Raw genomic sequence first — 16,385 nt, 5'->3', positions numbered from 1 at the left:
AGAGGCTTCTCCCTCTTCACCACAGACAGTTGTTTGTGAATCTTGCCTGCTAGAACACCCTCCTCCCACTCAGTCCTTGGTGACTCTGGAAGCTGGTATCCGGCACCGGGGGGGGGGGCACTGAGAGGAGGCAAGCTGCCAGCTGGCACCGATCCACAGCTCTAGCCTCTGCCCAGGCAGCTCACTGAGCGCCTGGATCCGCCTCTGCCCACCCCTCCCAGCTCGTTGCTCAAGGTTCTGCCCCGTCCAAGGAAATGGGCGAGGACAAGGCCCTGGGCTCCTGACCAGCAGAGCAGGTAGCCGGGGGCTTCAGCACTTGGAGGAGGGGAAGAACCGTCCTGGCGACAAGAACTTGTAGCCATTCCCAGAGGGCAGCCGTGCGGGGCGCCCAGGGCCTGGGGTGCTGGAGGGGGCTGGGGCCTGTGCCGGGGGGGCCAGGGGGCTGGTGTGTCCATTGGGGGCACCCCTCTGAGGGGAAGAAAGTGGCCGAGGGGCAGATAAGTCCTTCAGCTCCAGTTTGTCGGCCCCTTCCTCCTTGCCGTGCCGCGGAGACAAGTTCAGCAAGCTGAGGACGTCCCTCCTCCCCGAGGAGCTCCGGAAGATCTTGAGGGGCCCCGTGGGGTGCTGAGGGGCGTTTTGCCAGAACATCTTTAGGTTGTGGATAGCCTGCACCTTCTCATCGATGGCGGCCATCTTGAGCTTGTCGAGAGAGGGGGCGTCGGCGGGGCTGGAGCGGGCAGAGCTGGCGGAAGAGTAGGAGAGAGCGGGTGAGGGGGTGCTGCCGGCCGGGGAGTGGTGCCCTGAGCTTGGGGAGGCGTTCCTGGGCGATTTGGAAATGTGGGTGCTGTAGGGGGAGCTGGGGTATTTGAGCCGGAAGGGTGAGGACAGCAGAGGCGGCTGCTCCCCGGGCAGGAACCCCCCCTGAGGCTCGGAGCTGGGGGACGGCTGGCTGCTGTGGGGGCCAGCCCCTTCCTCTCGGTGGGAGGCCTCGGAGGTGGTGGGGCTGCTGTAGCCAGAGCTGACTTTCTGCAGGGAGGAGCTCCTGGCAGGGGGCTTTGGCCGGAGGGGGGCAGGGGAGGCCTGGCCCTTGTGGCCGGAGCACGGAGGCCTGCTGAAGGCGCTGGTCTCTGAGGAGCGGAAGGAGGAGGCGCGCCCTGTGGGCAGCAGGGGGGCTCTGGGGAGGGGGTCCAGGCTGCTGCTGCTCTGTGCCAGCTGGCTGCTGCGTTGCAGCTGCTCCACGGCCAGGAGGTGGCTCTGCGTCTCCTCCAGGATCTTCTGGGCCAACTCGCGGGGGTCCAGCGGGGGCGCGCTCTCCTCCTGGGACTTGACGGTGCTGTCTGTCTCAGTGCTGGACTGGTCCGACTCACCAGTGTCCGAACTGGCCAGTTTCCCAACTTTTTGGAAAGGGGAGTTTGGGCTGGGAATAAGAGCCATTTTCACAGGGGAGTTGGGAGAGCTGACACTCCCCTTGGAACTGACCGAGACCACAACGCCTCTGCCTCTATGAGTCCGGGAGGGATTGTGGTCAGGGGAAAAGCGCCCCCGCCTGCTGTCCTGGTAGGTCGCCAGAGGCTCGTTGCTGATGATGGAGAAGCCTTCATACTCCTCGTCGTCTTCCTCCTCCTTGCTGGGGACAGCACTGCCTGGAGGCGAGAGCTGCCCGTGGGGCGGGGCAGCCCTTTGGGGATAGGCATTCTTGGGCCTCTCGGGGTCCAGGCGCCCCCTGGAGCCGCCCCCTTCCGCCACGCCACACTCGGGCTTGGAAGCAAAGCTGATGGAAGACGTGATGGAGTTGAGGCTGTAGACGGAGATGGCGTCGGAGCCCAGGCTGTCGGGGCATGGCGGAGAGAAGGGCGGGTTCTGGTAGCCCAGCGGCCCAGGGTTGGAGATGGACTGAGCAGAGGCCAGCGACTCGAGGGAGGAGGAGCTGTCCAGGCTGAGTCGTTTGGGGAGCTCCGTGGAGTCTAGAGAAAGCAGAGAGGGGCATGAAAGCCAAGGTGGCAGCAGGGGTGCTCCCCGGGGCCCAGAGAGGAACAGCCTCAAGCGCTCTTACTGGGGTTGACCCCCTGGAGCCAAGCTGTGAGTCCCCACTGCTCACCACTCAGGAACCCCCCGAGGGCCACATGCTGCTGGCAGGCACCCCACCCCACCCCTCCTTTGAGGATTTGGTGCCAGTATCTCCAGCTGCTGCCGCTTGTCCTGCCGGCCACCCAGGCATGGTTGCCATTTGCCAAAAAGACCAGGCACAGTTCCAGAGCAGCAGCTGAGCAAAGGAGCGGGGACACCCAGGCCTCCTTTCCCAGCCCCTTGGGCAGCTGCTGGAGGACATTCCCCGTGCAGGAAGCTTGTGTTCCCATGCCCACCATCCCAGCCAGAAGGCGCCCCTTTCCCAGGCAGAAGCCTCACCAAAAAGCGAGAGAAGCGTCTGCAGAGCAAAGTGCATCGTCCGGCGGCTGGCCTGCTTGCCTGTCTTCAGGATCACCTCCTCCTGGCCAACTTCGCACAGGTCGAAGCCTGCAAGCAAGACGCGGCTTAAGGCAGGAGCCCACAGGGAGGGGCCCAGTGGGCAGCCCCTGGAGCAGGAGGACCTGTCCTGCCCTCCCTCCCGGCTGGCACCCCAAAGGCACACCCCCTGCCTTACCTAGAGCTGCCAGGAACTCGTGGCAGCCTGGCAGTCGCCAAAGCTGGACGCTGATGGAGACCTGGATGGGGGCCAAGGAGAAATCTTGCTCCTTCTCTCCCACCTGGAGCTGCACCAGGACTTGATGGAGCTGGAGTGCAGGAGGAGGAGGAAGGAGAAGCAGTTAGTTAGAGGCAGGCCAACCCAGCTCGACTCTCCTCCCCCTCCCCTGCCCCCTTCCTCTCTGGAGGCCAGCCAAGGGAGGAGCAGGAGGAAGGAAAGGGCAAGGACCGTGCTGCTCCAGGGGGCTGGGTGGAAAGCAAGGCTGCTGCTGCTGAAAAGGACACAAAGGAGGGAAGCAGAAGGCTGCCCCCCCACCCCAGAACTCAGGTGCAGGATGGGAGAGAGGGTTGAAGGGAGGTTCTGATACTCACCATTCCTACCATATTTTTAACAGCCTTTGGGAAGCAGAAAGGAGAATTGGGAGAGAGAGAGAGAGAGAGAGAGAGAGAGAGAGAGAGAGAGAGAGAGAGGTGTTTAGAGCCAGGAGAGGGCGTGCTCAGGCAGCAGCCTGATGGTGTCCCTTTGCAGCAGGGTGGGCGTCAGGCAGCGCTCCTTGTCTGGCCCCAGTGATCACTGCCAGAGGGGCCTCGGGGGGGGGGGACAGGCCACTCACCCTGCTGATGAGCTGCTCTCCCGTCTCAGAGGCGGTGATGAGCTTGCAGAGGGCTTGAAGGGCAGCATTGGGCAAACCTGCCATGGAGAGGCAGAGAGGCCCCATCACTCTGGGGAAAAGCCCCGCCCTCACCCCCACCCCAGGCCCTGGGTGCCCCAGAGGGGCCCAGAGGCTGCCCTGCCCAGCCTCTGCCCGAACCTCACCCAGCAGGGATTGGAGCGTGGTGCTGCACTGCTGGAGACGGTCTCCGGGGTCTGCGGTGGGAAAGAAGACAGCTGCGGGGAGCCCGCTGGCTGGGGGGTCCAGACGGAAGCCCACCGCGGTCAGGAGAGCCTGCCAGCCTGGGATCCCGCCCACTTTGTTCTCCACACTCTGCTGGGAGGTGTACATGGAGTTGTGCTGCCCGCTGTGGATCCGTTGCAGGGACTTCTCAACCTATGCGCAAAGCAGAGTGTGTGAGCTCCCTCCCGCCTCCCTCCCTGCCCCATCCCAAGCTAGAGGGAGGCTCCTGAGGGGCTCCACATGCCCCACATCCGGCGAGAGCCCCCAGAGAAGCTCAAGGCTTGAGGTGAACACAGCCAGCCCCTTCCTTGCCGCTTGTCTCGCCACCCACATGCTCAGCTCCTCTGAGGCAGCGGCTGCACCCTCACCAGGTGGAGCAGGACCCGCAGGGCATCGCGCGCTCGCTCTGGGTGCTGCAGGATGTCGGTCAGGGCTTGGCCAACCAGAGAGGAAGGGCTGTTCAGTTTCACGTCGCTCCCAATCAGCATGAAGCCTGCAGCGGGGACAAGTCTCACTCTCAGGGCCTGCCCAAGGCATTTTGGCACCCGAGGCAAACCACAAAATGCTGCCCCCTCCTGCCAGGGAACAAAGGGGGAGTGAAGGTGATCTGCTTTGGGAACAAGGTGGGGGCTGCAAAATCACTTGAAGTGGGAATCAGAGGGAATTCTAGGGGCAAAAGCGGCCCACTTTCAATCACGCCGGGCCAGAGCTGAGACTTAGAGACCCCCAAAGGCAGCCCCTGCCATTTCTTCCCAAGGGGTGCACGGAGACCAGCAGTCCCTCCTATTTTCCAAGAGGCCACTTAGAGGCAGCATGGGTGGCAGATCCAACCTCCAAGGCATGTGCCGTCGTTGCCATTCCTTGGAGGTGAGATCTGCTGTCCCTGTGGATCCTTCCGCCTGAGGCAGTCCCTCACCTTGCCTCATGGGTGGGCTGGCCATGCTCGCCTTGCACACGGTCTCAGGGGTAAGAGCCACCCTCTCTGACCCACGGCAAGGGCAGGGCAGGGGGAGCACCCAGCCCCCCAAGCTATGCCAGCGCCACCTTTGGCTCATGACATTCACAGCCGCAGTGACCTCCTGGTCTGGGGTGGGCGCCATGTTCAGGAGCCTTCCTCACCTGCCCAGTTGGAGGGGTGGGCAAACTGCTTGCTGCTCTGCACCATCTTCATGGCCTCTCCCAGTGCTGCGCTGGCCTTGAGGCCTCCAAGCAGCGCCGTGTAGAAGCTGTGGACAAACACCTTGGAAGCGGCCGTGGGCACCGGCCAGAGGGAGACCAAGACGCAGTGGGCGCCAGCTGCCAGGAAGGCTCTCGTCAGCCCAATCACCCCGTCGGCCGTGACCTTGCCGTTGGACTCCTGGTAGGAGCCCAGCACCACCAGCTTGAGAGGCAAGCGCAGGTCCAGCACATCGGCTGCCGTGAGCAGAAACTCCTGGAGGGGCGGGCAGTCTGAGATGCTCTCTGCGTCGCTGGTGTCGTCCTGCATGCGCAGAGACTCCGGGATGGTGTAGGAGTTACCAAAGGCACCTTTGCTGCCGGCCGCCAGGCTCTCGGCGTTGGGCGTCAGGACCAGGGCGGCCAGCTTCCACGAGACGTGGGTGGCGAAGTGGGCGCACTCGGCCTGGGCCAGGGCGCTCATCACCCGCTCCTTGGTGGCCATGCTGCCCACCAGGGGCTGGCAGCCCAGCAGCTCCGCGACTGCATAGGCCTCCTCCTCGGCAGAGGGCATGGGCCCCCACAGCCAGCGGTCCATCACCGAGGGGGGCAGCTTGGGGTTGCCGATGACGGCAGCCATGGCAGGGGAGCTGCCGTACGCCGAGGGACCCTTCTTGGCCTGGCTCTGGAAGGGCAGAAGGAGAAGCTGTGTCACCTTCCCCAGGGCTGGACTGCTCACACCAGCGAGCCCCGCACAGGGAATGCCTGACCACGGGGCCACCCCTGCTGGTCGGAGGACCAACTCCCTCGCCCCCTCACTGCCTCCCAGCTGGGCACTTGCACCCTCTACGTGCTGCTGTGGCCTGGCAGGTCCTTGGTTGGCGCTGTTGGCATGGCAAAGCGGGCCAGGGAGCTGTGGGGTGGAAGGAGGAAGAACAGGGGGGCAGACCCAGGGCTATACCTTCCTGCCACTGGAACAAAAGTGGCTTGGGGGTCTTGGAGGGTCACAAGAGGGAGGCAGGGGTGGGGGGTAGGACTCCCTGCCGCTATGGGACAGCAACGGGGCGGCTCTGCCCCACCAGCTTCCCAGGGCCCAGAGGACGCGGAGGAGAAGTGGGGGACCAGGCAGCCTACCTTGGCGCTGGGGTTCAGGGAGCGGAGGGAGGGCACTGCAATGAGGCTGAAGCGCTCATACAGGTACTCGTTGGAGGAGCTGCCCTTGAGCAGCGCAAAAGGGATGAGGTACAGCTCCCCTTCCAGCACCAGGACCAGCTGCCGGTGGCGGCCGACCGGCCCACTGGAGTGCATCAGGCCCTGGGAGGGAGGGAGGGAGAGAGAGAAGAGGAGGAGGAGGCAGAGATCTTTTGGAACACACACACACACAGGAACACACCTGCATTTCCTCCCAAAGGCACAAAACAAACCAAAGCCATTCAGAATTATTAAAACAGCACCCTCACAGCCAAGTTCCCCAACTGCCAGGCTGAGCTGCATTTTCCTCCTGCACACGCCCCCCGCCACTGCCACCAAGGGAGCCCAGCTGCCCACCACAGAGCAAGACCCCAAGGCCCAGGAGAAGGAGGTCTGGGGAGAGAGGCAGAGCCACCCGCTTCTCCTGCCTGCCTGCCTGCCTGGGACTCTCTCGCAAGCGGTCGAACCAGGACTCTCCCTGACAAGATGCCGCCACCACAGCAGGTGGCCAGGAGGAAGAAGGCAGGAAAGACTTCAGCTCTGTACTTCTCCTTTCTGGAGTGGGACAAAACTGGTGGCCAACTAGGTTTCATTTACCCTCACATCAGGCCAAAAAGGAGGAATCCCAGAAAGGGAAGCCACCCCACCTCGCCCCACCAGGACCCTCTTGCAACCCCCCCTCCTGCTTCCCAGTAGTGTCCAGAGGGGGCACTGCCCAGGACTTACCCCTTCCATGGGCCCAATCAGCAGGTCATAGAGGGAGCGCAGGGGGGACTTGCTGAAGGAGCTGAGACGGCGGGGCAAGGAGGAAGAGGAGGCGGCGGCTTCTTTGGCTGGGGACGCTGGGCCTCCTCCGCTGAAGAGGCTGTTCATGCTCTGGCAGCTCCTGTGGAGAGCGGGGAGAGGGAGAGCATTGCAGGTCTAGAACCCCACCCCCTCTGGCACACACACCCCAAAAGCCCTGCAGAAGTGGAGGGCTCTGCTGCCCCTCCTGAGGTGCCCATGGGCACTTGCTGGAATGCAACAGGAGGCAGGGGCTGGGGGGCAGATCAGCCCAGTGCCAGGACCTCCTGGCACCTGCTTCTTCTCCAGAAGTTAGCCCGTGCCCCACGGCATTGGCACAACCTCCAGGGGGAACATTTTGTGGCTGAGTGAAGCAGCGGCCGCCAGCTCTGACCTGGGGAGAATGGCATGGGTCCACTTCAACGCAGCTGAAGCCCCAGTTGGCGAGAACCCGCAGGATGGAGGCAGCTCCCTCTGCGCCAGCCGGCTGGCCCATGCCAACCACAGCCGATCCCTTCAGTCTGCTCCAAGAGCTGAGTGACCTTGCTAGCTGGGGGCAGGGAGGAGGTCCATCTCCTAAGCCTGGCTGGAGAGGGGGCACCGGGCACTGCCCAGGGAGGCTCCCTCTCCCTCTGCATCTCCTTTCCCAAAGGGCCCAGACTTCATGGCTGCTCACCACACAGAGATGAGTTTGAGATGCAAGAGGAGGAAGCAGCATAGGCTCTGAACAGCCAGCAGGGGGCAGCACCTCTCCACGCTCCTGCCTTGTTTGTGAGACCAAGAATTTATCCCAGGGACAGGTTGGGGGGGCACAGCTTAATGAAGAGCAAGGGAGGCCTGGCAGGGTGCAAGGCAAGCACCCTCTTCCAGGCCCTGCAAGGCGCTGCTTCCCTCCCCACCCACTCTTTTGGTGCTGCCTTGGGACTCTCCCCAGCCTGACCCCTTTGGTTCTGGCTGTGTCCAGCAGCTAAGCCACAGTACAAAGGAACCCCCCCCCCATCGCTCTGCCTCTGCTCCCCTCCCAGAAGGGAATGTGGCCTCAGGCTGAAGAGGCTCCTCAGGCACTCCCAGCCCCCAGTGCAAGAGAACCTCTCCCTCCAGGAAAGCGGCAGGTCCAGCTCAGAACCCCACGGAACGTTTGCCGCCAGGAAGACACACGCAGAATGGAGACCTGGACGGGCCCCTTTGCTGCCGGTAAAATGACTGCATTTAGTTTTGCCTTTTTTGTTTTGTTTTGGGGGGTTTTTCTGTTGTGAACTGCCCTGGGATTTGCAGGTGAAGGGCAGTATGTAAATTTAATAAATAACCACAACAACATTGTTGTAAGAATGTTTATTTTTTGCGTTTTAAATCTTTAAACATTTACTTCATTTTTGTATGGTAACACTGTGAGTCTACAAACTATTTCTAAACCAGATAAAAAACCTTCTTCCATTTTACTGCAGTACTGATGGTTTCTGTTCCCCTTATTCTCCCAACCTCAAAACCTTGGAGCTGCCGCCGAAGTTCCTTCAGACACAGCTGCTGTGTCTCAAACACCTGGATAGATTGTTAATTACCCTTTGAACAAAATGAAGCCTTTTATGGGTAGATCACATCTTTCGCTGATTTAACTTTTTGGACCCTGGAGGCTGAGAGGGAGGGTGGGTCAAAAGGAAAATGAATCAATACGGATTTATATATATTAGTAACTTTGCATTAAGGTAACATTTCTCTACATAGTGGTCTGTTGTTGCTTCAGTTTTCTGCACACCAGTCAGAGATATTTTTTATATATTAAGAAATTAAATAACTGAACAATCTACTTTCACGATCATAGCTTTACACGGATTATAAAAAAATAAATAAATTCTTAGCGGGGGGGGAGAGAGAGTTGCAAGAGAGTTGTGGTGTGGTTGGAGAGTCAGAGGAGCGTGGTGGAGTTTGCAGCGAGTTGCAGACTGCAGAAGGGCCCCCAAATGCAAGACATCACCATTAACCACTGCTGGGAGAGGGCCTTCTTGGTGGTGGCTGCTCCTAGACTTTGGAACTCCCTCCCTAGAGAAGCTGGACTGGCTCCTTCCCTGCTGTCCATGCACCGGACAGTAAAAACCTTGTTCCATCAGGTTTTTGAGAACTGACTGCTTTCAATTAAAGGGCTGGTGCCATGTTGTTTTCACTGTAATTACCAGTATGTTTTAAATCAATTTTTTAATGTATTATATATAGTTTAAACTCCATCAATGTTCAATTGTTTTTAATGACTGCTTTTCTCCCTATGTTTTTAGCTGTTCTAATTTTTATCTGTAAACTGCCATTGGTCCATGTCAGGGAAAAGGGTGGTATATAAATAAGTATAACAAGAACCACAACCAAGAAAGCAAAGAAGCGAAGAGCGGCCCGATGCTCAAAGAGGAGGTGGCTGTGCAGGACTGCCTGAGGGATGGCAGGCCCATGTGGACAGCAGCAGGCAGCTATGGCTGGAATGCGTCCAGCATAAGTGCCATCAAGGTGCATGAGAAGCAGATCTGTGGGGCTGTGGCAGCAAGCACACCACTCACTGCAAAGATGCCCAGACAGGCATGGGACAAGACTTTGATGAAGACAGAGAAGGCACTGAACGTGTGGTTGGAAGACACGAGCCAAAAATGCACTCCTAGGGATGGCAGTGCCTTGTGGCAAAAGGCACTCAGCCTCCATGAGCACTTCCTACCTTCCACCACAGATGCAGACTGGCCTGCCAAGGACTTTGGAGGCAGCCCCAGCTGGCTTAACAGCTTTGAGCATTGCTTGAGCCTAAAAAATGTCTGCACGACTGGGGTAGCTGCATCTGCAGACAAAGAGGCTACGAACGCATACCCTGAGCAGCTAAAGGGCGCATCTTCCAGAGCAAGTCTTCAATGCAGACAAGACAAGGTTCTTCTAGAAGAAAAATAATCTCCTTCTTGTGCTTTGGCAATCCAACAAAAAGGCCTGGGTGACTTCTTCATCCTATCTGGCCTGGCTCCACAAGTGCTTCATTCCAGAAGTGCGGCGTTGCCTTGAGGAGGAGAACCTGGAGGTCAAACGGCCGCTGCTTGAGGACGATGCTCCTGGGCACCGCAAGGCACTCTGCTGAGCATACAGAGAGGTTGAGGCTGTCTCTCTCCTCCGGCCAGTGAGACCTCCCTCATCCAGCATCTGGATCAAGATGGGATTTGCTGCTTCAAGTCTGCTTACACAAAGCTCACCTTCTGCTGGATGATCAACACAACTGATGCTGATCCAGATCTTGATCTCATGGCATGCTGGAAGTCCATCAACATTGCCCATTGCATTACCTACATCAAAGAGGCCATGGATGCAGTCACGCCTGAAACAGTGAGCGCACACTGGAGGAACTTGTGGAAGGAATGCACACACATTTCAAGGGATTTCCAGGTGGAGGACACCGTGCAGGTGGCCAGGGGATGGCTTTCTTGGCCTCATCCAGGAAGAGGTGGAAGGGCTAACTGAGCACCAACAGGCATCAACTGTTGAAGAGCGAGAGGAGCTGGTCAGATCAGGTTCAGAATGTGAGGATGAGGTGGAGGACGGTGGGCAGGATGAGCCAGCATGTGGGAACCTGCAGAAATTTTCTCACCTCTTCCAAGTCACAATGCACGCAAATGATCTGACTTGCAGTGTTTGACCCCCTCCATGGAATGCAACCTGAAGATAATCCGTGGGGTTGCATACTAGGAATTGTTTGACAAACTCAAGAGACAACAGCGGCAGTTGCCAATCACCACGTTCCTGGTCAAGAACCCAGCAGCACCATCACCAAATGAGCCCATGCAACCCACCTCTGGATCTGAACCACAGCCATGCACTTTTTCTGGCTATCAGTCAACCCTGAAGCAACATCCAGCGAAGAGGAGGAGGGGAGGAAGATGAAGAGCCACATTCACCGATAAGTGCAGCTATTTCTTTTCTTTTTTTACTGTTTTCTAGACTTTATGTGATTTTGCATATACACACAATACTCGTGTAAGAGGTGATTTATGGTATATCTTTAAATTTCATACATATACTAAATGGTTGTTTTCAGGGATACATTTCATGTTCTTAAAGTAGTGAAGCAAGCTTAGCTGTGTTTTTGTTTTGTTTTTAAACAAAGATTGCACTGTGTATGTTCAGTAACTGTCTAAAGTAACTGTTGTAACTGTTGTTCCTGAGTGGGCTGGAATGAGGGGGAAAGCCCAGTCCCCACCCAGGAGGTTTCACTTTTCTGCCCAAGCCACGTCTGAATGCCTGCTTCTGCCCCAACACTGGACAGCGAAGTGGGGGGGTCTCGGCAGGCAGAAACAGAGAGGCTAGAGAGAAGGAGGGTGGCTGGAGAGAGCCCCACGAAGAGGACAGGGCAGGGCCCCCCAGGGCTCTCCTCTTCCCTTCACCCTACCTGTTGAAGAGGTTGTTCCTGCTGACCATCCTCAGGAAGCCAGTGGGGTCCGAGGTGGAGTCCAGCTTGTGGCTCATCTCCTCAAACTGCTGGTCCATGATGTCTCCTGCCTCACTCTCAGTTTCGCTGCTGGCCGAGGCTCTGGCAGAGGAACAAGAGGCAGGAATGTCAGCAGGAACTGAGAGAGCACGGGGGGGGGCATCTGTGGTCCCAGCAGCAAGCAGGGCCCAGAGAAATAGCTGGACAAACAACACAAAAGGAACAGCTGTGGTGAGTTTTTGCTTTTCAAATTCCAGCTTGTTCTCTGCTCCCCCCCCCCCCGCAAAAAGCATGATGCTTGCAATCAGTCACAATTCAAAACCTCCCCTTCAGCACATTTGGGGTAATTTCAACTGCAGCTGCCCTTCTCAGAATGCAGCTGGCTTGACCGCCTTCATTTGGCCAGTACCAATCAATTAACAGAGCCCATCTGCATGCTACTCTCCTCCCAACACAGATTTCAGGGCAGCCAACACTCCTGGGGGGTGTCTCAGAGGTCTGGCCTGCCCCCCCCCCAAGCAGGGGCTGCTGCCAGCCCTGCTGGCATGACTGGGGAGCAGCAGAGCCACAAGACCCAGCAGCAGAGAACTAGGAGGCACATGGCAGGAGAGGTGGGGGAATCTTCCTGCTGCTGCCAGAAAGCTCAGGGTGGGGCTTGGAAGGGAGCTCCTGCCTCTGCTGCAAAAGGGAGTACCTCCCCCTCTTCGGCTGGCCATGGAGAGCCCTAAGCCGCCACCGCTGCCCCCCATGAAGGCAACTGGCTCAAAGGCCTATGCATGCCAAGGCAGCAGCCTTCGCAGGCAGGCAGAGGCTCAGGATGGAGAAGGATCCAAAGAGATTTTCCTGCTCTTCACAGGACAGGAAGGTTCTGCAAGGACCAGGCTGCAGCCTCTGCACTCCAGGCAGGCTCTGACAGCAGCTGTGAGGAAAGGAATCCCATTCACACTCTGCTCACAAATCTCCCCAATTCCCAGGAATCCTCCAAAGCAGCTTGCCTTCCTCCCTGCTGGAATGCCGGCCGTGTTCCTGGGCTCCCTTGGCTCAAATCCTCACAGGCAGTGCCCCCGCCCCCTGGCAGCCCCAGGACCTCCTGGCACACCTGCTGGAGAATTGCCTCAGCCAGGAACAATCCCCTCTGAGCCTGCAAGGGGAAGGGGCACTCTCCTGGGCGGCAGCTGCCAGGAGAAAGCTGCCCCCTCTTCTTCTCTGTGGTTCCTCTGCCCCTGAAGCCCCCCCCCCCCTTACCGCATGTAGTAAGAGTCCACACCCAGCGCTTCCTGCACACTGGCGCTGAGGTGCTCGAGAGCTGAGCTGGTGACTGCCTGGAGGCTGGCAGTGTTCTCCTGGAAGTCTCCGGAACCCTCGGCCGGGCCCTCGCCCAGGTAGCATTCGTGGAACTTCAAGATCCCTGAAAAGGAGTCCCCACATCAGGAGAGCCACGAGGGGCCAAAACCTCCTCCTCCTCCTCCCCAGACCTGCTAGATGGGCCCTGCTCTGTCTCTGCTGCAACTGGGCGTGCAGAGGGAGAACGGCCTCTGCTCATCAGCCTGCAGGTGGGAAAAGGCAGGGAGATTTAAAGCCTCAGTTATTCCCAACAATGAACAGGCAGTCAGACCCCCCTCCCCACAAGAAGGTCACGCTGGGAAACGGCCGCTTTCCCTCTTCCTGACCTCCTGCATCTGGAGAGAATACGAGGAACTGCCACTGACATGGAAAGAGGGTTCTCCAGGGCGCAGCCAGGACCCCCCACCCCTTGCTTTGCAGCAGGAGAGGAGCCTCAGATAAGCCAGGTGCATTCTGCCAGAGTCACCTGTGTCTTCAAGCAGCCCATAAAGAAGGTTTCTCAGAACCAAAACACAGGATGGTTCTATCAAAGGCTCCTCTGTCTGCCTGACAAATGGTCCTGCTCCAGCTTCCCCAGGCAAAACCACACAGAGAAAGGGAGCCAGTCTGGAGGGGGGGGTGGAGGCCAGGAAGTGGTGGCTCAGCAGGGTGTGGCAGGGACCCCCACCTGCTCCACCTCCTCTCCATGGACTTTAAGCTACCTGCAAAGGTGAACCACAGAAAGGCAGGTGAGCGGAGGAGAGCCAGCTTGTAAGTGGGGAGAGCAGAGCCTCTCAGCAATCCTGAGAGGGGGTCTCTCATCCCATGAGGGGAGGGTCCAAGCAGCCAAGGCAGCTGGGGAAGGCAGCAGAAGACCCAGAACCAGACGGGCCCAAGTGGCAGCTTAGAGGGGCAGAGGTAAGAAATCAGAGAAGAATGGCAAATGAAGTTTATGGACTATGCTGAAATGGCTAAAATGACCAAAAGAGAGAAATCAGGAGGACCAAAATTTTAATAATGGGAAAACTTATCTTAAAGACCATTGTAAACAGTTAAAATTGTTAGTAGGGTTGGAATAAAGGCCGATTCTGGACGTAATGGAATAATTTGCCCCCTGACACAACAACCAGGGGCTTTCCTCCTCTGCGCGCCAGTGGGGCAGATCAGCTGCAAGGAGGAGGCAGTCACAATTCACCAGCCAGAGAACCCCTGCGCCTGCCCCTCGCTGGGTGAGCCCAGGACACCATTTGAGCACACGGGTGCCTACACGGGAGGAGGAAGGGAGGCTTTGAGTCAGCCAAGGTGGGGGGGGGGTGGAATTCTCCTGGGAACAGGCAGCTGCCCCATGGTGTGTTTCCCTCACCTCTGTGGCATCCCACCCAAGATGGCTGCCCCCAGCCTCAAAGAGCACCCCCAGGAACCTCCTTCCATCCAGCCCTGCCAAAAGAAAGCTGAGCGCCTCTTGAGCGAGGACCCAGGAGGCCCTAGGGCTGGGTGATATATCAATATAAAATCCAAAACTGATTCGAAGTCCATATCGTGATAGCCATTTCATAATTTTTAACCTGGCAATATATCACAAATCTTGATGTGTGTTTGTGTGCAGTATGCAAAAATCCCAATGCGATGTAAACCATGAAGCCAACCAATGCCTCTCCATAGCTCCATCCTTATTTCAGATATTGTGATATATTGGTATATCGTGATGTTTAGCTGGTGGTTTCTTCGGTGATACTCATAGCTGAGTAAGATTGTCTTCCATGAACATGGTCTTAACAGTGAGTCCGTAGGTGACTGTGGAGGCCAATTCTGGATCCACACATCCTTCCACAGTGGGGACATAGGTTTCCGGGCGGGAGTTGATCACGATGAGGGTTTGCCAAATGTGTCTTCCTCTTTCGCCCTGAGTTCGAACGTTTTCAAAGTCCATGACACCTTTGGTAAAGGCTGTTCTCCAACTGGAGCGCTCGCAGGCCAGTGTTTCCCAGTTGTCTGTGTTTATACTTTTTTTTAGATTTCCCTTGAGAGTCTTTAAACCTCTTTTTTTGACCACTAGCATTACACTATCCATTTTTAAGTTCGGAATAGAGTAGTTGCTTTGGAAGACGATAGTCAGGCCTCTGCACAACATGATCAGTCCAATGAAGTTGGTGTTGAAGAATCATTGCTTCGACACTGGTGAGCTTTGGTTCTTCTAGTACACCAAAGTGCTGCACCAACAAACACAAAACAATCCCTCTGCAGCACCACAAATCCAACTCAACGGTGTAACGCTGGAAAATGTTGATCACTTCTCCTACCTGGGCAGTTATCTTTCCACACTGATGCCGAAATCCAGCATCAACTGAGCTCTGTGAGTGTGGCTTTCTCCCAACTGAAGAGCAGTGTGTTTGAACTGGTGATATATCACGATGTTGAAAAGCAGATATATCGCCCAGCCCTACCTGGCAACCCCCCCTGCCCCTGTGACTTACCTGCCCCAGGAGCCAGGAGCCAGCTGTAAAGGTGCCCTGCAGCCAAGGAATAGTACAGAACCAGCCCCCGCTGCCCGTTCACCACTTCCAGGACCTGATCAACCGTCACGGGGGAATAGGGGTCCGACTCCTGCTGGCCTGTCTGGCGCTCCACCAGCAGGTCAGCAAAGGCTCTTGTGCGGCCTCTCTCCGCCACGGCCAGAGCCTCATCGTGGTGCCCTGTGGGGAGGAAGGAGGCGGAGCCACACGTGAGGCTCACGCTGCCAGGTGGAGGGGTATCCCGGAGCAGTGCACCTGCCTGACACACTTGTGGAAACGAGAAGGTAAGGAGAAACCTGCCCTCCCCACCCACAGCACTGCTAAATCTGCAGCACTCTTCCCCCCGGGCCCAGGGCAGGAAGATCTGTCCCAAATGCCCCTCTCCCCCAGGTGCTGCCCTCTCTTACCTAGACTCACCAGCACCCGCTGCAGGGCCTGGTAGGACGACGTCTGGAGGTCAAAGAGGGAGAGCTTGTAGTCTGTGCTGAGCTGCACCTCATGCCGGATGGTCTCAAAAAGGGCGGAGGCCCGGTAGAGCTGTGGGGCAAGGGGGAGGGGGCAGCCCGTCAAGCGGAGGCAGAATCCTGAAGCTCAGCTGAGCTGCCCAAACCAGGGCTGCCCAGGGCGGATGGGGCACCACGGAGCATGGCCCATGGATCATCTGGGATCATCTGCAGGGGCTGAGGGACCTCCTCCCCTGCTCCCTGGTGCTCACCTGGTGCTGAGCCTCCTCCAGATTCCCACTAGCCCAGAGCGAAAGGCCCAGGCCGTGCCGGATCCTGGCTTCATCCTCCCTGCGGCCCAGCTGCTCCGCCAGCCTCAGCCCTGCAGGAGAAAGGAAGGGCAGGGTGAGCCTCGCCCCCTGCTGTGGAAAGCCCCAGCAGCTGTGGGGCTCTGCTCTCTGACTCATGCGGATTCTTCAACCAGCCAGACCCAGAAGCCACCCTCCTTACTTGGCCCCTCCAGCCCCCTGCAGCCCCCTTGGCCCAGCTGGCCTCTCAGGAACGGGAACCTGCCCCTCCCTCTTGTCAGCCACAAGCGGCGGGGCCCCAAGAGCCAGAGGAGGAGCAGGAGCACAGTCTCTCCCACAGGATGCAAGAGGTGCCCACAAATCCTGGGTCCCAGCTCCAGCGCAGGGCAGAAAAATGCCCCCGCCCCTCTGGACCCCCAGGAGCCAGGCAAGGGCTCCATGGAGAACAAGACCCGCCCCCCCTGCCCCCCAGCACTTCCACGCTGCCTCCTGGGCAGGGAATCTACTCAGGGTCCCGAGGGAGAGAGGGAAGGCAACACCAGCTAACTTGCCAATAGTCATTTTATTAAGGAATCAGAATAGAATCCACATGGAGGCTCCAGAGATACACTCCTAGTTGCTCAGACTGCCTTGCACCTTCCCCTTCACTCCCC

General features: G+C 58.0%; 1 protein-coding gene across 4 annotated transcripts in view; it reads right to left on the bottom strand.

Moving 5' to 3' along the window:
* Window positions 1–268: 268 nt before the first annotated feature.
* Window positions 269–16,385, bottom strand: part of TTC28 (tetratricopeptide repeat domain 28) — a 109,662-nt gene continuing 93,545 nt past the window's right edge. For 3 of the 4 annotated variants that reach the window (XM_053369172.1, XM_053369175.1, XM_053369174.1), the window contains 15 exons: window positions 15,697–15,806; window positions 15,389–15,518; window positions 14,943–15,161; window positions 12,391–12,553; window positions 11,107–11,247; window positions 6,651–6,810; window positions 5,868–6,047; window positions 4,698–5,418; window positions 3,947–4,071; window positions 3,500–3,731; window positions 3,297–3,373; window positions 3,055–3,078; window positions 2,642–2,771; window positions 2,407–2,514; window positions 269–1,964 (listed from right to left, as the gene is read on the bottom strand). In XM_053369172.1, the coding sequence (XP_053225147.1) occupies window positions 310–1,964; window positions 2,407–2,514; window positions 2,642–2,771; window positions 3,055–3,078; window positions 3,297–3,373; window positions 3,500–3,731; window positions 3,947–4,071; window positions 4,698–5,418; window positions 5,868–6,047; window positions 6,651–6,810; window positions 11,107–11,247; window positions 12,391–12,553; window positions 14,943–15,161; window positions 15,389–15,518; window positions 15,697–15,806 (4,175 nt within the window). In that variant the 3' untranslated portion in view covers window positions 269–309. The remainder of the gene's footprint in view (window positions 1,965–2,406; window positions 2,515–2,641; window positions 2,772–3,054; window positions 3,079–3,296; window positions 3,374–3,499; window positions 3,732–3,946; window positions 4,072–4,697; window positions 5,419–5,867; window positions 6,048–6,650; window positions 6,811–11,106; window positions 11,248–12,390; window positions 12,554–14,942; window positions 15,162–15,388; window positions 15,519–15,696; window positions 15,807–16,385) is intronic. The other variant, XM_053369173.1, reaches the window with a different exon arrangement.

This window comes from Podarcis raffonei, chromosome 16 (genome assembly GCF_027172205.1).
Source record: "Podarcis raffonei isolate rPodRaf1 chromosome 16, rPodRaf1.pri, whole genome shotgun sequence".
Classification (NCBI taxonomy): domain Eukaryota; kingdom Metazoa; phylum Chordata; class Lepidosauria; order Squamata; family Lacertidae; genus Podarcis; species Podarcis raffonei.
Note: the sequence above shows the minus strand (reverse complement) of the source record. Positions and strands in the feature narration are given on the sequence as shown.